Genomic DNA, 22553 nt, shown 5'->3' on the forward strand with positions numbered 1-22553 from the left:
TAATTAAATACATTCCTGAGTGTCAAATAATTTTGTGTTTGATTATACATATTGTTATACATTTAGTTTTTTGTCTTTGTCTTGTTTAGTCTTTTTTTATTTATCTAAGATATTATTTGTTTAATTATTTTATCTGTAGGGCTAATTTTGAAAAATTGTACGTCTTTATTTTTTTAAATTATATTTTTGCCCATATTCATGTTTCTATTTAAAATATCAGTGGATTATTGTTGTCCATAAATGTAATTTTCTGGCCTGTGGTGCATAGATCCCATCAACTATCAGAGGAGAAGAGATCCTGGTCTTTGAATATTAATCAGATGCAAACCAGGTTAAACCATTAATTCAGGTATGCCCTCCTCACAAAAAACAAAACAAAACAAAAACAAACAAACAAACAAACCAAAAAGTTTAATCTGCATTAAAAGGAAAGAAACTGAGAAAATCAGTTTTAAAAAATCATATTAGATTATATTCAATAATGTATGTACTTATTTGGCGATCAAAATGGCCATTTAGCCTACTTAAGACGAAGAGACGTTACCACGATAATGGATTATAACCGACAACTGGCAGACCTGCCTCCTTGTGGCCATCCGAGGAAGTGTTTTGCAGTATTTTGTCACCCCGGGGGCCTGACTTTGGCAGTTAGGCTACTAGAACCTGCGACATGCTTCTACAAGCTTTGTGAGCAAAGTGAAAATACCGTTAGGATTTTCTTTGGGAGGAACAGTGGTGGAAAGAGTTAAAGCCTAACAAAACTATATGATTTACTCAGGTAGGATGAGGTTAATGTTAATTCAGTCATAAATTACATTATTATGGCTGAAGCGATAATACTTAAGACATAATAGAATCTTTATGAAGTTTAAAGATCCTAATGTTAGCAGCATAACTGTGCTTTATTGTCTTCAATTTTTGATCAAGCTGGGATTAGCTAAATCTCAGTGTTCAGAAACATATTATTTTGTGGACATAATATGCAAAACAAAAACAACTGGCAGTTTATAATTTGTTGCTGAATAACATGTAACCAAAAGAGAGTATGTGTACTTACATTGCACTGCTAAATAACACCACTGAATGTCCAGTGGGAAATCAGGGACTTTTATTTACAAGCCACTTTAGATAAAATAGTGGGCTATATACATGAAGATAATAGTAATGATGTTATCCTGGTGGGTTTCTTATAGTTTTTATATTCCAGCTCTGTTAAACAAAAATCAACCAAACAAACAAAATGCAAATGTTGTTTTCATATTCTATAATAAAGAGAGAACTCAGAAGTGGTTATATAAGCCATATAGAAATTAGGCCTATGACAAATTAATAGATCCAGTTACTGATGATATAAACACTCCCAACTGTCATATCATATCTTTCAATCAGGGGGCAAAACAGGTGTAATGGTTAGTGGGACATCATTCTTGCCTGACTTGTTTGTACAGGGGCTGAAGAATGGGTAGATGGTCTCTGTGAAAGTGTCTGAGAATGTGTAAATGTGCATTTTAGCTTCCACATTGTAGAAAGAAACCTGGCCTTTTTCATAGTCCACAAATACTCCAATCTTTTGAGGTTTCAGGCTTAGGAGAAGGGTGGTGGAAGGCTCCGTTCTGAAGGCATAGTTACTCTTCTCTCGTAGGCTGAGGAACCAGTATCCATTGCTGGGGCTGACAGCTAACTTGCCCTTCCTGTTTATAGAGTGGCTGGCCACGCCTAGGTCCCAGTCAGTCTTGCCACCCACCTCCACTTCCCAATAGTGTTGCCCACCGGTAAAGCCCTCTTGACCTAGCACACACACCACGCGGTCGAAGCGCTCGGGGTTGCTAGGAACGAGTTGGTGCTTGTTACTGCACCTCACCTTCTTTCTGTCCTCTGACAATATGAGACGAGGATGAGCAGTGTCTGGGTTGAGTTTCACGTCCACTGTTGAGATGGGATTGGAAAAGTCATAGCATAAATAGATTGATCTTCATCCAAAGCATATGATTTTTGCTCAGTTACTGGTATGAGAACATCCTTCAGTTATATAATAAAGTTTCGCTTATGTAGCCCCTTCACCAAACTCAAGGTTGCCTATATCATTCGAGACAACAGAATATGCTGGAAATACATTTTGGCAAATAAAAATGACAACAAGTCTTAGCCAGGTTAGGACAGCAAAACTATGTACAACAGAATAATACAGCAAAAATAAAGCTATTAAGTTTCATATTCACAAAACAAACTCAACTGCGACTAACTAGTCTCACGTCAGTGTTTTTTCTTTGTAAACCTAAATTTAGCCTCACGCTATATTAATCCCCAGGCGCATAACGACTGTGGCCAAGAACCAATAATAGAAACATGGAGTCCAGTGGCCTTTACTTTCAGGAAGGATGACGAATAGACCACTATTAAACATGAATATACCCTAAAGCAGTTACAACGGCAAAAACAATTGCCTGCTATATGCAGGAAGAAAGCAGACCAGAGAGCTGATGTGTAAGCTGGTTTGGACATCTTACACGAGTAGTGTAAAGAATAAATCTAGAAAAATATAAGCACCTATGAATATATATATATAGTCCCACTCCCATTAAAAAATTCAGATTTTGTCCCTATACATATGTCACCACCCCCCACCCCACCCCACCCCACCCCACCCCAAACACAGACCTTTTATTTGCTGCTGTTAACACCACTCAGCAAACATGCCCCTACTGGCTCAATGCTGGCAGACTCTGGGCAGCTTGGGCAAACCCACAAATCCCATGCAAGACCCTACCTGAGCTGGTGCACTCTAGACCTGCACCACCATTCCAGAATGTGGCTTACTGCAGGCTGACTGTGGTCAGTATGGAAATGAGCAAACCCACTTGGGCCCTGCGAGGTGCAGCCCTCACACACGTTGAACCACCATTCTGGAATTTGAGCTGGCTGTGAACTCAAGTTTGGATCTGGATAAACACACAGTGGCAGCCTTCACTTAGTCGGGGCTGGGTTAGGGCTGTCTGCACAAGGAGCCAATAATGTGCCAATGAGCAAAACATCACAGCAGCCCATTGTGGAACCCTACAGGGCCAGGGCAGGCTTGCCTGCTGGGATATAAAATTCAAATACATAATTTGTATACATAGGATTGAAGCAGACAGCAATAGCTAATAATATGGTGATAATTCAGACAGGCTGCCAAATAAACTCAACCCATTCAAGGTAGCGTTGGCAGGGTAACGTATGTTTACTGTACCGCAAACCAGACTTGGCTGTCTACAAAGAATCTGTTTTTTTGTTAAGTCAACTACTTTGACATCAGGTGACTGTTTGACTGACACGCAGGCCAACCAACCCCAGTTTGTTGTGACATGTCCTGGCATGTGCTAAGCAGCTACTGGGAAATGCTGAATAGGCCTCAAATGAAAATCTTGAATAATGTACGGTTAGGATGTTGTGACCGTCAAGCCCCTTTCCACGGCAGCAGTTATTGCACCAGAACTACCTTTTGTTTATTAGTGTGTCACTTACAGAATTTCAGTGTTAAGTGAATGGGGATGTGAATTAAATGTTTTCTAGCCTTTGCAACAGTAAAAGGCACATCTCAGTCGCATTACTGAAAGAAGTGTGAAATGTTACTGCCTGTTGAGTAAGTCCTTTGAATCATATAGGCTGATGCTATTAGAAAACAGATAAAATGTAAATAAGCATACCTGCATACTCCTGTATTCTCTTCACCTCTGCAAAACAGTGAAATGAAATTGTTGAAAAGAATAAATTAATAGTCAAATGAACATTAGTGACTGAAAGATCACTAGTTTCAATACTTACTTGGCTGTTGTTTTAATGGTGACTGATCAATTAATGCTGGTAGATCTGCATAAGAAAACAGTGTATTTTCAAATAATTGCTGTTGGAATCAATCTAATAGTTAATATAAACAAATTTTTGTAAGGCTGCAGTAAGTGTGTTTTTCAAAACTCATGAGACTTTGAGTAGAAATAATTAAAAACCTTTAAACAATTTGAGACCTCATGAAGATTCCTGTTAAAACTACATCATACAAAATTATAAACTTTCTTTGGACCACTGTGTCAGTGATACCTATTTCAAGCCTTTCCTCCTGCACAATGGCTACATGACTCAAAACTGTATATTTATATTTATCCACTAGGTGTCAGTGTAGTTAATTGAATCAAATATGGACGTCCTTACAGATTTCAGGTAATTTCTGAAGCTCCTCTCGGAAGTGTTGCAGCAATTGAGAGACTGAGTTATAGATTGCTTTTGTTTTGCCAAGGTCACAGTGCACTGACACTCCAGCCCAGTCTTTGACTGGTACAGGCGTGTTGAGATTGCAGTAGCTCTGTTGACAGTAGGAGAGTTTCAATATAATCAGAATTTCCACAATTAAAGAGTGAATGGGTGTCTGCAGAAACGGTACCACAACCATAAAACTACAAATTCCGAGTTTTCTAAAACAACCATAAAAGCAAAACCTGCCTGACAACTGCAGCAATTTCTTATTGGGATTAAGGTTCCATTTAGCTTTCATACATAAAAGAACACTCTATGAACAGGCAAGCAATGCCATATGCTTAATAAGATGCTCTGCACTTAGCTCTACAGTTATAAAATACTGCATTACAAGATAGCTGTGAAATTCTGTGACATGGGAAAGTAAGGCCACATTAAATGTCCCTGCTAGGTATGTATGCGTTTACCCTCAGTCCACTGATGCAGTCATCTGTCTGGGCCAGTTTACCCAGCATGGCACTTCTTTTCCTCAGCTCAGTGAGCTCCAGATCCAACTCCCGGATCATGACCTCGGCCTGGTGCTCGGCTGAGCGTCGACTCATCTCGATCACCTCCAGCAGTTCGGCCTGGCTGCGCTCGACAGAGCTCAGCAGCAACCCGAATATGCGCATACCACCCTGCATCTCTTTCTCAGCGGCCATCTGGATTGATGAGGCGGAGTTGTGAGGGAGCATAAGGGGGGGGACCGGTGAGAGCAAGAGGGAGAGCAGATGGAGAAGAAGGGACGGAGGAAAAGAAGGGATGGAGGAGAGGGGAAAGGTGTGGTATGGTAGCATGGAGAGAATAAATTCGATTGGAGGAAAAAGTTGAAATGAAGAAAGTATCTTGTGAACGTCTTCGTAATGTATCATTTACCATGTTATTTGAAATATCAGTTCAGAATGTCTTTTTTCATCATATCAGTGACTATGCATGACAGTCACCATAAATAATCTTTAGAAATATAGGTCACAGCATACTTTGATTTCTGCCAGTAATATTTTGATCTCCTCTATCTTCCTCAGCCTCTGTCCAATCATCTCCTGCATCTTTGTTTCTGTCATACCAATCTCAGTCTGTGTTAAATGCAGAACCCAGAATTCAAACGACAAATCAGGAGGTCTGAATTACATTATAATTACATTTAACTTTACATTCTTTTTAAATTTAATTTGCTGAATGTAAGTTTTAGCATTTATAGAATGAGAATTATAGATTTATAGAATGAGATTTCTATTATATATATATATATATATATATATATATATATATATATATATATATATATATATATATATATATATATATATAAATAAAATATATGTAATATATAATATAGGATTATAGAAGAATTACATATTTCCTTTTCAAAATGATGTGGTTGTGTAGGAAAAGCTTTTCATACTTTGCTGATCAGCCACTCCTTTTCCACAGAGATGATCTTATGTGATTGGTGATCTGTGTCACTGCACTCAGAGCAGATACACTCTCCATCAGATTTGCAGAAAAGTTCCAGTTTGTGACGGTGTTTGGGACACCGAGGCACCTTCCTTGCATCTGCTGCCCCACTCAGAGTGTACCTCCTTAGGGACAGTCTCCTCGTGACCTCTTGTGACTGGCCACTATCAGAATCACATCCTTTCGGCACTTTTCCTCTAAGATTGGGTGACTGATTGCCATTCTGCACATTGTAATCAGAGGAGATCTTGGCAACCTGGCACTTCATTTCGAGGAAGAGATCCCCAAGCAGGCCTCCTTGTTTTAGGGGCCTTTCTTCCAAGCTGCTCCCCAGCCAGCCCGACCCTCCACACGCTCCAGCCTCGCACTTCATCTGCTTAAACTGTTCCGTGATCTCACGGAGGGTGCGGTTGATGTGGAGCTCGGGCCTCTTCTTGAAACTCTCCTTGCAGAGCGGGCATTGGCATAGCTTTGAGCCCTGCCAGTAGTGCCCGATGCAGGCCGTGCAGAAGCTGTGGCCACACGGCGTGGAGACTGGGTTGTCGAAGATTTCCAGGCATATGGAACACTGGAACTGCTCCTCGGAGAGGAAGCTCCCCAGGAACGGCATAGCTGTGGATGGACCTGGGAGTGGGAAAGAGATGGAAGAACTATGAATATTTAGAGAAGAGGCAGGAGAGGAGAGGGGTGTCAGAGGGAATAAGGTTAGGAAGACAAGTAAGAGAAAGAGTAAACAAACCTGAAAAGGCAGCAGTAATTTAATATAACCCTTATCAGAACATCTCATAAACTAACAAGAGAGAAAAAATGTAATAGAACAATTGTATTGTTGGGAGGAAGAGCTAAAAAAATATCTTCAAACACAACAGAACTGTGAACAAGCTGCATTTAACAAGATAAGGAGAGAAGCATCTACTTGACCCTTTTCAGGTGCTTTGGCACAAGAATGACGCTCAACCAGCCGAAGTGCAAATCTTTTATCTAAGAGATTACCAGTATCTCCTCACTGAACTCAAGTCTAATAGTTAATATCCAAATCATGTTTCTTTTATTACTTAAGAGGGTTTTACATACGATCCCTGTTTCCATTCGGGTTTCATATTAAGTTTTATCATCAGTTTTATCAATACAAAATATACATTTTAATCTATGCTTGATCTATGAAAAATCTATGTTTACAATAAACCTCAGTTTCAATCCAGGTACTCATGCAACTATTATGAAGATATGGGTTTAAACTATCGTTGAACAACAGTTTAAAACTTAACATCTCTTTCTGCAACTGTAGGTAACTGATACAAGAGATAGATTCAGTCTGCAATTCGTATATATTTCAATTGACTGTAGGAAAGGAAACTATAGGAAAACAACTTGCATTTACATATTGTTTTATTAACTAATTGGTCTTTTATATTGCCATCATTTTTGACTGTTTTGACTTAATATGTGCTTATTGTGGTGTTATGCTAGATCCTGCCATGCTTTCCCAGTGCTATATCTTACTGTGTTATATTCAGTGGGACCCACATCTGTCAGCTGATGAGTGTGTGCTCCTCCTTTTTGCACATCAAGACCCCAAAACTGCAAAGGTGTGCAAAAATCTGGTCTGGATCTGACTGGCTCATGGTTTGTTTTGGTTTTCGGGTATCTGAAAGGTCATACTGGAACATTAGGTCACCATTTAAGATGTAGGGAGTAGGACAGAGATTCCTGGTTATTTTTCTCTTTCAGTCTAGTTTATTTTTTATGACTTTTGTTAAAAAAAAGCCAAGAAACAAGAAAAATAACTTTGGTGATTTTCATGTACTGTTTCCAATAAATTGTTTCAATTCCCTTTAATAATACATGGTTGTAAGTATCTTACCACTGAACCTGTAAAATGTACTTATGATATTCCATATGAGGCAGGGTGAGTGGGAATATACACAGGCTGGTGGTCACAGCAACAGTCAAGGTTAATTTTCACGGTGATCACACTGAGGAATTTTACACAATTTGTATGGCTTCAGAAAAAAAGTGTTTTGCAGGGTACTCACCCACTGAAATGTATGATTTTCAAAAGTCTGTTTGCAACCAGCATCTTAATATTTTGTAAAAGGGGATGCTAAAGATGATCCATTTTTTGCATTTCAGCAAAATATATCTTAAGAATTTGTCTCCTCAATCAGCAAAACATTCTTTGATAACTGCACAGACCAGCAACACGTTTTTACCATGAGCACTGATGTCTTTACTAGAATCAGAGTTACAAAAGGACACTTAAGTCCGTCTATATGATAGATGTCTGTATGATAGAAGTATTGCTACATTCCCAGACAAACCCTTTCCATGCACAGAAAAATGCTCTCTAAGTATACATAGTCATTACACATGACAAACCTTAAAAGATAATTAATTCATTTAAATCCTGTAGCTACATTCACTGGAGTGAACAAATTCTATGACATTTCAGTGACTGTTGCCTGTAATCTTTGATCTCTGTTCTGACGTGACACTCCCTTGATGGATCCCTCCAGTGGTAAAACTCACCTCTTCTAAGTGTAGAGTCTAAGTTGTTCTGAAGTCCTGGCTCTTCTCTGAGCTCACTTCAGTGCCACAGCCTTCTTCCTTTTTCATGCTCCTCCTTATATACGGAGACGGCTGTGAAGGCTGATGTGTGGAATTTACCAAACAGTCTGGTTTTGCCTTGTTCTTGCAGCTCGCTCCATTCACCTGTTACCTTCTTACTGACTGACTGAATGTTTAGGGAGCACCTACATCTGGCTGGTTTGCCCCTGTACCTGCATGCTGTTGTAGATTCCACACAGTCTTATGTCAAAATGGCTTCAAGATAATATTAGACTATAATTTATATAGCTTTTTTTTTAGCTATCTAACTCAGACGGTAGCTAGCCTACCACTGATGACCACTTATAATGCACAACCAAAAATGTGCTCACACACAGACACACAAACCTGCTGGTCTGATCTGAATAGCATTTTCAACAGGCCCAATTCTTAATTCAGGCCATTTCTTAATTCAGTCACAATGGCTAGAGATGGGCAAATCCCAGATGAGAAATGTACAGCAAGAAAGCCTACATGTCTTTGCTTTGGCTGACAGAGGTGGACATAATGTTCTCCAACCTGTCTGACTACACATCATAAAGGCTTATATCTGCTTTGTTTCTTTATCTCTCTCTCTCTCTCTCTCTCTCTCTCTCTCTCTCTCTCTCTCTCTCTCTCTCTCTCTCTCTCTTTGTGGTTTTGGCATTGCACTGCAGCACATTGGATTGAAACAATGATTATTAGATTATAATGCAGAATCCATATCTCTAGTACTCTAGTAACCTCAAGTATGGCTCATCTTGAAGTACCATGCTTCAAGTCTCATGATAGACAAGCGTACAGGCTCCTAAATGGTGAAACTAACTTCCACTTGCTCTCCGGACAGCAGAGTCCCTTGCAGTCTTCAAACACAGACTAAAGACCCATCTATTTGTGGATTATTTAAATGACCAATGTCCCTGCTCCTATGTTGATTAACTAAAAGTCTAGTACTTATTGTAGGGTATTGTTTATTACACTGATGTTGACTGCTCCTATCTTGACTAACTCTAGTACTTATTGTTTATTGCACTGATTGTTGTCTGAGATAGAGTTTATGTATTTTGTACTTCTAGGCATCAGCATTGATCCCTGTATTTCAACAGTATTCTGGTTCATTGGCATAAGTGTATTCTATGAGTAAATGACAAGGCACTTTTGTAAGTCATTCTGGAGTGTCTGCTAAATTACGTAAATGTAAATGTAAATGTAGAATGGATGGATTTTTATATCTATACTGGGTAATCCACATATGATTCATTGCTGTTTTAATACACACACTTGTTGCTGTTTTTGGCCAGCAATATATACAGTAGCTTGATTTATATCTATATAGTTTGATCTAGATACATGCATAAATTATTGGATACATTTTGATAAAATGGAACAAATCATGACACAATGTAATAAAATGGGAAAATCATAAGACAGTGTAATGCCACTTATTTACTTAATCTCATATGGGATATGCTTTGCCTCACAAGAAGGTTCTATAACAATGTTTGATAGCACACACTTACAATATACTGTTTAAAGAATGTTTGTATGGGAATCCTATTTACAGTTAATAGAATGGACAAAACTAGTTTGTAAAAATTAAAAACTAATTATCAGTTCAAAATCAGTGAAACAGAGATACTATCAGATAAGTGAAAACCAAATGGGTACATACTGTCTGTAGATCTTTGATAGAAGAGGCATCTGTTGTTCTTCCATAAATAAATCACACTGAAGTTCACTGAAAAGGGCTCAATCCCATGCTCACCTTTCACCCATAAACTAGTAGCCACTCAGGTTTTGAGTACCTTTGTTGAGGAGCAGGTAGGTGGGTGGGTGTGTGTGTGTGTGTATGTATGTATGTATGTATGTATGTATGTATGTATGTATGTGTATGTGTATGTGTGTGTGTGTGTGTGTGTGTGTGTGTGTGTGTGTGTGTGTGTGTGTGTGTGTGTGTGTGTGTGTGTGTGTGTGTGTGCAATGAGATGCAAGAGATGGATGTGTGGCTTGGCAGTGGAAATCTCAAACAAAAAGTCCCATTCACAAGATTGGATAAAATTTTCAAATACCTCATTAAAAACGACAGATATTCTTTGAAAAATGTTAATTGAGGGGTGTCTTTTTCTTTCCATTTGCAAGTACCATTTTATGCATGTACTGGTTTGTTTTAAATAATTTACAAATAAACATATATTATATATGCATGATAAATGTGCATGAATAGGGTTTAATGACCCACCCAGGTAACATTTTGGGTGAAGACTGTCAAAGGTTCTTGGATTGTAGAACATAATACAGTATGTTGTTTTGTTTTTTTTTCAGAATCTTGTGCATTATACTGCTATTGGAGCTCTCCTACTTAATAAGAGAAATTTGTCCAAACTTATGTCATCTGATAGACCTTAAAATAAATTCTGTCCTTAGACAGGTGTGAAATACAATCCACTTTCCCTATAAGTGAATTTACAGTATAACAAAATAAGGTAATTATGGAACCATTATCTCATCCAGACTCTCTGAAGAGAAACAATTGCAAAATCAGTCTTAAAGATTTCTTGTTCAAAAAGGCTCTGATTTGTGCAATGTCATTTGATAATTTCTGTTTTTTTAAGCATCGACATAATTTCTATGCACAAATGAATTTACCATCTGTGGTTTGTAGAACGTAATCACTGATATATATATATATATATATATATATATATATATATATATATATATATATATATATGGAAATTAGGGTAAAATATTACATTAAGGGGTTACACAAAGAGGTATAAAATGAATCTGAGCTGCATTTGACTGTCTTCTAGTCTTCGTTTCAAAGTCATTAATGATTTTGCCAATGAAGTCACTTTATGATCAGCTTTCCAACAGGGCTTTCTTCTGGTTACTCTCACCCACGCTTTGTGCCCTCTTCATCTGGTACACCACATTCGCCGCCTCATCTGACAAACCCTGACAAAGGATCAAAATCTAAGACTGCAGCAGGTGTGAGTGTACATGTTTGTGCATGCCGGTGTGTGTCTGAGTGTATTTCTATGTGGTTATGTAAAGGAAATACCAGTCCTTCATCTTCCAGAACTTACTTTGGCAGATGCTTGGCTTGGTGTAGAGGTGGTGGAGGGTCTGCTCTCCTCCTGAAGGAAAGACAAATAGGTGAAAGGTTAGCAATGCTGCCTCCGTGACCTTAGTGCATGCACAGCACAGATTTAGCTCATGCATGAGATCAGATAGTGATAGTGCATGAGATCAGATAGTCATGGAAAAATGCGACTCAGGTTCGCAATGCACTCATGTTTGTGGAGATGTGTGTCTTTGTGTATATACAATGAGATGCAAGAGGGGAATGTATAGCAATGACTTGTATTCACAAGATCAGATTAAACTTTTCAAACAGCCAAAGAAAAATAAGAGGTTAGGATATGCTGTTTTATCCTCAATTTCATTGAGATTTCCTTACACAGCTGTGATTTGATATGTTTTTTTTTTTTGATTGTTTGAAAGTAAACATTTTGATACAGCTGCACATAAAGCAATTCATCCGAGTTATTGGCTGTTAGGTTAGTAGGCCAGTTGTTCAGACCTGTGCGTCTACGGCGAGGTCTTTACAGATCGTTCTCATGGTACTGATCCAGTTTCCATAGATACTCTCCTCTTTAGGGCTTGGCTTCTGTTGACTGTTAGACACATTGCATGCGTTAAATCAGTATCTTTAAAAGTGTAAGCATCCAAACCCACACATATACTCATGAATGCACATACGCTTCAGTCACACAGATTCAGACCTTCAACACTCTTCATACTACATTTACAGTTACATTTACATTTACATTTACGGCATTTAGCAGACACTCTTATCCAGAGCGACTTACAAAGGTACTTTGTCATTTACTCATAGAATACATCCTAGCCAGTAGAGTAGGTTAAAGTCCAATATACCAATGATCTAGAATACTGTAGAAATACAGGGATACTAGGACTCTTTATTCTTCACACTAACAATTGCACAAGACTCGATCAAGCACTTGCCAGTGAACTAATTTGACTGCCCAGTTTCAGTGCACACCTGATGTCTTTGAAAAGGTCTTGCTGTGCTTTGAGCTGCCTCTCGGCCTCCAGTATCCTGCCCTCCATGGTGAGCCGGGCACACAGCTGGGCACAGTGAACCCCCAGCACGGACATGTTCAGGCTACCTGCCCATACCCAGCTGCACAGGAAGAGAGACGAGCACAACACTGCCTGATTTCCTCAAGCATGGCCTACATTGCTCATTGGTGTTTGAGCTGTTCTGCACCATGCTACCTGCTCGTGGTCACACGCTTCTGTTGAGTGATGACTCTGGTCACTTTCTTTAAGTCTCGAGTCTTGAAAGACAGCTGCAGCTGGAAGGGCACTCTGTCCTTTCTCAGGAAGGCTATACACAAAACAACTTATTCCACACGTTTTATACATGACTTTTATACTTAAATTTTCAGAAATTTTGCATTCTTCTTCAAACTGTCAGTCATATTGTAGAGCCCATATACTCAAGGGAAAACACTGAATTTCTTGTTCACTTACTGTCCACTTTGTCTGCTTTAATAGCAAACTGGAACGTGATCTCCAATCCATCTGTAACATTACCGATCTCCCTCACCAGCCTGTGGTTGTCTTCCTCAAAAGGAAAATACCTGGAGGAAAACATACTTACACCCTTTACTCAAATTCAGGTAGAAATACTGTGTGGAAACAGAAATATACCAATACAACAGTACTAAATGTGAAAAGTGATCCTTGAAAAGTGTATACGTTAAAGTGTCCAGGTTTTAGTCTCAGCATAAAAGGTAACAGTATACAAGATTATCAAAAACAAAATTTCTCTCTTAATTTTCACAATTCACAATGCAATGGATATGAAGAGATCACAGAAGAGACCCAGCTGCTCACGTGCATTGGGATCTAAGACAAAAGCTGTCATCTTTATAAAGGTGACCCATTTCTCATGCATTAGCACAGCATAAACATTGATGGCAGCCATAAAATACTGGACCATATTACTTCCTCACTTTCTAACAGCTGATCATTTTACAAAGGTATGATATCACACTGTCTATAGAGAGACAGCTATCTATTCCTACCATGCATAGGACACTGCTATATATAAATCTGTATTTAACCAAGCTACAAATGAAGTTTTAATAAACACTTTTAAAGTTTAGAATGAGAATAATATGATTTACTGGTAGAATAGCCACTACTTACAAGCCCTCAGGTGCCAGTAGAGTTGCTACAACATTAGTTGCTAAGACATTGTCAGCCAAAGCAGTCTGAATTTCCGTGGCAACTGTACCAATGTTGACTATATTGATCTAGGAGAAGAACAGTGGTCAGAGGATAGAAGGGCAAAGAATGCACTCATATCAGTGTTCTGATTGGTCACCCAATACATTTGGTAGTTGTACCAGGGCAGATATATACAGATATTAAGCACTGTATGCTTTGATGCAGGATGAATTTGATTTAGAAAAATGGCTCAAATATTGTTTTTTAATGGTGCTGATGAAGTTGCTGGTGATAATATCATGGTTTCTGTGAAATGAGAAAATGTATTTTCAAAAGTTATTTTGTGTGGGTACACACGTAAACAGATGCACAAGTAGTGATGGAGTATTTAAGTCACTAATGTTGGCCTTGATGGAATTCCTTATCTCCAATTGGCTTTGTGTTAAAATCTTTTCTGTGTTGCAATGTGACAGAGAGAGCACATATAAATCATAATGACATGTGTTTTTCAAAGAAGTGCGCTTTTCTTAAATTCCACCCTATTAACATATACTCCATCAGTGAGGTGCAAGCACAGTTTTATTGGAGCGTTTACTGTAATAGCTTTTGTCTAATACTGCTAGGTCTGGCTGGATTTATGAATGGACTAGTGCTAGTGGACTGTGTGGCTCACTCACTCTGCCTCCTGTGTGGTCAGCTAGCTTCCCCACTTCTGCCAAACGACAGTCTTCCCCTTCAAATGTCAGTACTGACACAATCACTCTGCACACAAGCACAATGATGTAGGCTAGTATTTGTGCAGTATTATATAGATATTAACAGTGTAGTGAATAAAGGGTCAAATCTTCCAAAAGACTATTAAAATTTAAAACTGTACAGCCGATTATCCACTTAATATCTTTTAAGGGTTTCTCATATGCTATATATGAGACAGTTCAGGTTGTGGTATTATTTAGCCTACGGTTCAACTGTATTCTTTTATAAGATCACTTTTTGCACAAGGGCATACTAATTTGTTTTAAAATAAATTTGTACTTTTCTGAGCCAAACTATTATGTATAGTGTATAAAGATAAAGACTACAGGCATTTTAGGAATGGTTCACCACCCACACAATAACTTGTCAGAAGTGGAAACTAACTAGTGATAAATGGAGTAGACATTTAGCTGTTTCTAATAAAGTGGGTAGGCTGTGTATATTTTACATTTCAAATATTTTGCATTCACTTAAATCCATATTCACTTCACAAACACTTCACAAACACACTTCACAAACACAAACACAAACAAGTGAATCCCATATTCATTTCACAAAAATCATTAAGCAAATTAATTGTAGCTTTTTGTATTCTGAAGAAGAGTTTTATCACATACCCTTTTTCTGCAGCGTGATTGGCTAACTGGTTGTACAAATATGGTGAGGGTGGAGGGGAATTGGGGGATTCCTGTTCTAACTGACCCAGGCCTATGTTGGCCCGGCCATCTGTGCAAATTATCACCTAAATGCAAACATATAGGAGAAAATGGTATATGACAAAGTGAGGAGCAATTCAGTGGTGTTTGGAATGTTCACATGACAAGTCTAGATTTTGAAACGCTCAAAAAAAAAAAATTAAATGGACTTCGGATGCTGACCTTTGACCCTGTGAACTGAGAGGCCATGGCAATAGAGATGAGTGCAGCAGGGCCCAGGGCTGTGGCTCCATGCTCTCTTAATCTGAAAAGGTGATGACAGAGAGTCATCATATTGCTTACAGTACAGGGAGAGACACATGAAAGCCAGTGGGTGAAATCCTGTGACAAACACAGAAGCTTGCATATCTCACGCACTCCTTGACTCTCTGTGTGAGGCTGTGGAAGGTCTCTGCGATGCAGTGTGGTGTGCAGTACTTCTCTCCCTGCTCCCTGATATGGTCATAGTCCATCAGAGCCCAGTCCCGCAGAGAGAGAGGAACCCCCGTCCCATCCCCATACACTGTCACCTCATAACGCACACACACAGGCCAGCTAGTTATGTCATCATTTTATTTTGTATCCACGGCTTCTGCAGTGCAATTTCTATGCCAGGTGTATCAGGTAGCTTTAGTGCAACCATCAAAAGAATAGCCACTGATCTTATAGCCTTTTGGTTTATAATGATGATGGATAGTGCAGTTTAAGAATCTTATATATAAAGTTATTTATATTCATGTCCCCTACAATGTTCAACTTATCTGACATTTAAGTGTCAGCAAGTAATGCTTCATGTAGTTAATGGAACTTTAGCATATTTTCATAATTAGTGTTGAAATGTGTGTATTAACAATAACTGTCTGTCTACCAGTCTTGACCTCATGAAGTTTACTTCTCCTACTTGTCTGTTCCTCTCTTTACCTCATCATTAAAGGTGACTATTGCCACCCGTCGGTGAGGTGAAGATTTCAGCAAGGAGGACAACGCCATCTGCAGGGCCTCTTGAACAGCCTGAAAACATAAAACAAGGAATGATGACAGCAGCACACTTCACACGATCTTTTCCTTGTGTGTACAACTAACTGCTGGAGGGACACTTGCTTTAATCAGAAGGCAGGATGAAGTGAAAAGAAACATATGCTGCACTTATGGGACATCATCAAAAAATGTCCTGAAAAAGTGAAGCAAGACAGTCCTTCAAATGGAGCATATTCACACTGAGAAGGCATGAAATATTTCATACTGTGGTACAATGCATGTCAGTCATAGGCTTGGCAATGGAAGCTAACCTGCAGCCGTGATACATATGTGGGTGATCTCATGCTGTTACCAGGAGACACCTGAGTGAGACAGACAGGGAGATGGGCACAGAAAGAAAGACAGAAAAGGTAATCATTTTTATAAAATGAGAAGGGAAAATGAAAAGAAAAATGATGCACTGGAGTAGAGAAAACTGATGGAATAAAGATAAAGCAACCTCAGAAGTGACGCTCATGCTTCCAGAAATGTCTACACAGAAGATCACCAGCATGTTCTCCAAGTTCATGTAGTCGTCATCAGTCTCATCGTCAACATAAAGCACGTCTCTGCCTCGAGGAGTCGAAAGAGGAGAACGGCCCATTTTCAGCTCACTCTGTGAGAGGACATTCTGGTTACTGCAGAATTCACAGCACCATTCCTAAAAGGAGAGACAGAGAAAATGCACAGAAGACATTATAAACAATGGAACTCTCTCTCTCTCTCTCTCTCTCTCTCTCTATATATATATATATATACTGACACTTTGTTGCTGACACTTACTGCTGAATTTGGGTTGGTTTGTGTGATGCTAACAGAAGACATGACTGCTCTACATTTTCCACAGTACACGGGTTTCTGGTTGCTTTGGATGCTGGAGGCTGAGACAAGGTTAAAGTTAAAAGAGTGGCAAATTACTTAGACATGTCTTAGGACAGATTTCTGATATAGCTAAGCTTTAAAAAATTTTTGTGTGACAAAAAAAATCCAGTTTACACAAACAGGCCAAATGAGCTAAAAGATAATGAAAATGTATATTCATGAAGTAGAATCTTACAACTGTATACATCAATAAAAATAGACTTGTATGACATGAGAAGGGTTAAGTTGTAAACCATATCCCATTCCGGCTGTGTTGCCAGTCAGATGGCTTATTACAGATATAACTAATTTGCTGTTGTATTATACAAATGATTTGGTTAGGTGCTACTTGAGTGTCTACACATATGAAGTCTTGCCTCTTTTCATTCCTTGCATCCGCTGAAGAAGTTTCCTCTGAGTGGGTATTAATAGGCTGGGTCTTACACAGTCTCCTGCCAATTTGGCAGTTCCTCTGCATAAATTAATGGAGGACTTGGGAGGCCCTAAGAGGTGTGAAAAATAGTCTGGCCACTGTCTGTCCGCAGATCAGTGTGAGGAGAGTTTTTAAGATTTGAAAAGCAGGTTAGTCACAGCTACAGCACTAGCCTATGTTTTTCACTGCTGTTTATCTTGGAGGTGGATGGTAGATACAGTGGTCTTGAGGATGTACTATTCAAAGTACACGAAGGTAAATTCAGAACAATCGCATTAGCTGGCCACGGTCTTCAGCTCTCTGAGCGCAGTATGATAAACTTTAAAGTTGACCATTACCAAAAAATGTCAGGAGTATTTTTGGGGGAAGTGCATGGTTAATGCTAATAATAACCTGTTCATTTTTCTGCAACAACTCTGGGGCTGTCCAACAACAAAGGGTGGTTGCATTTGATTTTGAGGTAAAGTATTGGTCTGGTTGAAGGACTCCCTCTTTCAACAGTACTACCCAGGTGGCGAGAAGTTGGACAGCATAGTTCTTGTAAAATCTGTCCCTCAGGTCCTCCAGCAGGCAAGGACTATAGAGTTTCTCCCTCAGATGACTCAGATGGTTATTTCAGATTTTCCCTGCCATACTCTTGATGAGCTGTGTGCTTTGCAGGTTGCTGATTCAGTTATACAAGAAATTTTGATGTTCTGGAGGTATAAGAACCATCCTTGTCTAGAGGAACAGAGATGTCTCTCCACAGACCTTAGTGTTGCTTTGACAGTGGGATCATCTATTTCCCAGCCTGATGGACATGAGGAGGTCTATAAGCTGGTTTTACCTGGACCTCTGAGGGAAGTAGTATTGATGCAGATCCATCAAGAGCATGGTCTTCAAGGCACTGAGAGGATTATGGAATTGGTTTGCCAGAGATGCTACTGGCCAGGGATGTCCTCTGAGATGATACTGAGATGAGTTGCACCCATCATTGATCTGAGTAAGTTTAGACATGAACATTGGTTGAAATGTCAGGTTTCAGGGGCGTCTACTCACATTCCCAGGGAGTATTCTTCCAGAATTGAAGTATAGGAGGAGGGCAGACATTGTGTGATGGTGATTTATGGGCTGTGGTGTTTGTAACTACCCAAAGATTTTCTAGGCCACAACAGATGGGGTCTGTCATTCTGGTAGAGTCAGGTTCAGAAAATTCTGCTTTGGTTGAAGTAGCGTTGGACAAAGACCAACCAGGAGAAGGCAATCCAGTAGTGTGTACAATGATTTGTATTGCAGGTGGGCACCATTCAAATCCCCATTGCCTACCAGTTAGCAGTAGGCAGTTTGGCTCGTGCAACTGCTAACCCTTTGCTACCTATGTCTAATCTGGATTTAGTATTCTTTAGGTCTTGGAATTAGCTCTTTATCTTGTATATACAGTTTAATATCAAATTGCATGACTTGCGATGAAATGTCTCCTGAGGGAAGTGTGTGATAATTTCAGGATGCAGTTTGCAACATACTAATTGGTGGTCTTTTAGACACATTAGCTTCACAACTCCAGTACAAAAATAAACAAGCAAAATTTGGACACCAAACAATGATTGACTTGAGTTAAGTAGCAAATTCTGTAGATTTCATTTTGCCAAACTACTCCTGTATGCCTGTTCCTAAAATGCATTTTCAATGGAGTATCCATATTGACAGTCTAAATTAGTCCCTGACTTAAAGTCTAAGAGTAGCCTGTCCAACACTGAGTAATTCACCTTTGTTGATGTCCACCAAACTTCCTATCTTGAGAGACACTACGTTTACATTTGCTTTAAGGTGAGGCTGTCCTTTTGCCTCTGGCCCTGCAGACAGGGACACATAGAGATAGAGAATTCAAATTTAAAATTTGCACTACTTTTGGACATGCACATTCAAAACATTTTCTTACAACCATAAAAATAATCTGATATAACTACTATCCGATGTATTTGATTAAATGTGGTTAAGATAAAGCTCTTTGTATTGTTTTTCTACCATTAAGTAGCTCATTTGTTCATAATTGGTTAGTCTCTTAAAAAAAATGTTTGTTCATCTGCCAAGTTTCTTAATAGCCGGTGTTAATGTCCTTCTGTATTTCTGTGTCAGTTAAACTTAATACAAATTTTAGAAGATAATTCAAAACACATGTGCTTGTGGAGATTGCTAACTAAAACAGCCAACCAAAGGTGGTTATGAAACCACCAGGAAAATGATGCTGACCTCACCCCTGGATATGTATGCTTTCTCACCTCGAGGAGGTACTGGGGGTGGCAGTGAGGTGGGTCTTGGGCGATTTTTTTGTATTGACTGACGAGGAGGTACCGGTGGTGGCGTTAAAGAAGGCACTGAAAACAAAACCAAGAGTATAAACTACAGCATAACCAAAAGTGCAGACTACAACAAAAATTAACTTTTTTCTTGGTAAATGACGTACTTTTTTTTTCAACTGCTTTCCGGAAAGTTCTTTCATTACTTCTTTCTTTGCACCCACAAAAACCCACAGAATCTTTCTTTCTTTGATGTTTCAAAGACTTATCAAAGAAATACAGCTTGACATTTAAAACACAGTACGTAAAGGGAAGGTTAAAACCACTGAAAGATTAGTACTACTTTAGGTAACAATAAGGACAAACAGAGGGTAACATCCATTGCTGTCCCGAAGAGTTTATTTCTCCTTACTTTGATTTTAATGTCATCCATTTGTGTTCTTTTCATTTTATTTTATTTATTTAACTCACTTGGTTCTGGAATGACAGCAATGCGGTTGTCATAAGGATGCTCGGAATGTGTCCTGGACAAACCACAGGACAGTGTGGAGGAAAGCCCTGCAGGGACACAGTGAGACCATGTCAGACCTTAAAGAACAGAACAAAATGCTAGTCAAAGTTTTGTGTAGGACGTTGGAGAAGGAAACTATTTCACAAGAAAAGTGTTCATTTGAGTATGACTGTCAGGATCAGTCCCTTCCATGTTCCGTGTTTTCCCTGTCATGTGTTCAGTTCCATAGTTTCCTTTTGTCTTCACATTGATTGCGTACACCTGTCCCTTGTTTCGAGTTCACGTATTTAAACCCTCTTGTCTGCGTTCGTGGCTGTTCATTGTTTCATGGCTTGAATATTTGGACTCTTTGAATGTGTTTCGTTATGGTTGTTTCTTTGTACTCTGTGTCTTGGTGTTTATCTTAGCCTTTGTGCTTCCTAGCCTTAGTTCCTAGCCTGCTCCCCGTGTGTTGGTTTTGTTTAATCATGTTTCCTTGTACTCTCCATGTCGGCTCTATGACCCTGCACCATATAAACGACTCTGATATTAAATCTCGCTCCTCTCAGCACATGCGTCTGCCTCCTTACCACTCAACAGTACAATGACAATGATTCTTGCTATTTTATCTGATCGCAGTTGACCTTATGGTGGAACCTTTTGATAGTTTGGGGTGTTCGCCTCTTTTTTCTATTTACCTTTGTTTGCCAGCATGATTTATAATTCCAAGTTAAAGACTAACCTTGATTTAAAACTTCTGATTGGCCAATTTCACCCTCTGTTAGACTCCCAGACCTCCAGTTACATACAACATGACTGCAAGCAAACTCCATCTGGTTAAAAAAGAAAGGTAGAATGTGGTAACAGAAAGAGAGTGGGAGAGAACAGAATGGCGTGAGAAACCAAAAGTGTTCTAACAGGGTTCCAAAAAATGTTCTAACAATGTTCCAATACTCTCGTTAACCGTCAGCTATACATGCATCAGTGTTTCCATCAAGCCTGAACAGAGCAATGTACTCCTCAGGCCTGTTTTGGGGTGTCTCTCAACATGTACAGAGCTTTTGCTTTGTATGTGTCAGGTGTAGGCAGATGCGGGCAGTGATAGTGCTTGTGCACTATGCAGACAGTTCATCTTAAAGTGCTATCTGCAAACGTTCATTTCCTGCTTAACACTGCAACACTCTGCGCCCAAAAGGTTTCATTAGTTCATACTAATATTTAAAACATCTCTTGTTTTTTTAAATGCATACCTCACAATTCTCTGCACTGTTTATTCCTGGAAAGCTGAAGAAAATAAACTTAATAATTAGCATGTAATTCTTAACCGAAGGAAAATAGCATGAAAACAGAAAAATGTGGATGTGGATAAGGGCAGACATTACACAGACCCCACAGTGTTGGAAATGGGTTTTTACCTCTGCATAAATTTACACAAAACTAGTGGACTGTTACAGAAACTGAAACCATTCACACACAAAACAATCAGTAAACACCACCTGCAACACAGTAAAGTATGAAGCACAGATCTTGCAGATGGAATCACCTATACCTATAATATTCACATAACTGTTTAGTTAAATGAGGAAATTTGCCCTTCACAATACTGAACCTGAAAAAAAGAATTGTCACTGTATATTTTTCACATGAAACTATTTTTTACACACCCATTTGACAGACCACAAACACAGCTTCAGATACAGAAAGTAGCATTGCCATCTCTAGATAAGAAGTATATAAAAGAATGTACCTTTATGTGGTAAGGGTTCAGGTTAATCCGGATGAGCCGTTAGTCAGCAGGTACTCCTTCTAAAGTACTGAGGCTGCCTGCTGTTTGTGTGTGTGCAGTGAAGAAGGAAGTGACACTAAGAGAATGAAGACTACAGAGGGGCAAAAACACGTGTCTGCTTTACCCACTCATAATGGTCCATTCAGCCTTTGACCTGGTTGCTGTACTTCCTGTTAAGACTTACATGTATAAAATTTAGAGGTTCTGCCCACTACAATCTATCTTTGCCTTTGCTATGTAGTCCGTTTATGACTTCCGAGAGCCACAAGCCTTACGTTTACAGACTCAGCCACCAGAGCAGTAACATCAACAGCACTGCAGTTTTATGCCATTTTTGTGCTACCACTATTCCTTAACTGGTAATGCCAAAATGACCATTTTAAGTCCTGATATCACATTACCACAAGATTAAGGTGAATTTTGGTATATTCTGTGCATTAGTTTCAGCATTCATTATAGCTCACTTTGTGCCTATTTACACAAGCAAATCAATTCATTGGTTTAATAATTTTAGCCTTGAAAGTTAAACAGAAGGCAAAGTTTGAGTCTTGATTTCACCGCATGATTAAGGGTAATCTCAGTGTAGGATGTCCATTATAGTTTCAGTATTTCATTATAGTTCATTTTGTACTTATTACATTGTATTAACATAAACAAATAC

General features: G+C 39.0%; 2 protein-coding genes across 3 annotated transcripts; both read right to left on the reverse strand.

Moving 5' to 3' along the window:
- Positions 1-1091: 1091 nt before the first annotated feature.
- LOC113573485 (zinc finger protein RFP) lies at positions 1092-6339 on the reverse strand. 2 transcript variants are annotated; one of them, XM_035519664.1, is made up of 8 exons: positions 5675-6339; positions 5250-5345; positions 4698-4931; positions 4189-4339; positions 3805-3849; positions 3687-3713; positions 2768-2939; positions 1765-1926 (listed from the first exon to the last, which is right to left on the reverse strand). In XM_035519664.1, the coding sequence occupies exons 1-8, from the start codon at positions 6335-6337 to the stop codon at positions 1848-1850; spliced, it is 1467 nt and encodes a 488-aa protein (XP_035375557.1). In that variant the 5' UTR covers positions 6338-6339; the 3' UTR covers positions 1765-1847. The 2 variants fall into 2 exon arrangements, with proteins under 2 accessions (XP_026859576.2, XP_035375557.1); XM_027003775.2 differs by lacking the exon at positions 2768-2939 and having other exon boundaries at positions 1092-1926.
- Positions 6340-11054: 4715 nt separating this feature from the next.
- On the reverse strand, positions 11055-22468 carry si:dkey-9k7.3 (circularly permutated Ras protein 1). Its single transcript, XM_027003773.2, has 20 exons — positions 21854-22468; positions 20849-20939; positions 20088-20174; positions 19599-19694; positions 19086-19172; positions 16830-16927; positions 16507-16707; positions 16319-16369; positions 15951-16040; positions 15408-15559; positions 15213-15294; positions 14952-15076; positions 14256-14340; positions 13558-13664; positions 12877-12986; positions 12619-12730; positions 12383-12523; positions 11900-11993; positions 11403-11453; positions 11055-11271 (listed from the first exon to the last, which is right to left on the reverse strand). The coding sequence occupies exons 2-20, from the start codon at positions 20937-20939 to the stop codon at positions 11176-11178; spliced, it is 1956 nt and encodes a 651-aa protein (XP_026859574.2). The 5' UTR covers positions 21854-22468; the 3' UTR covers positions 11055-11175.
- Positions 22469-22553: the final 85 nt, after the last annotated feature.

The sequence above is a fragment of the Electrophorus electricus genome, chromosome 19 (genome assembly GCF_013358815.1).
Source record: "Electrophorus electricus isolate fEleEle1 chromosome 19, fEleEle1.pri, whole genome shotgun sequence".
Classification (NCBI taxonomy): Eukaryota; Metazoa; Chordata; class Actinopteri; order Gymnotiformes; family Gymnotidae; genus Electrophorus; species Electrophorus electricus.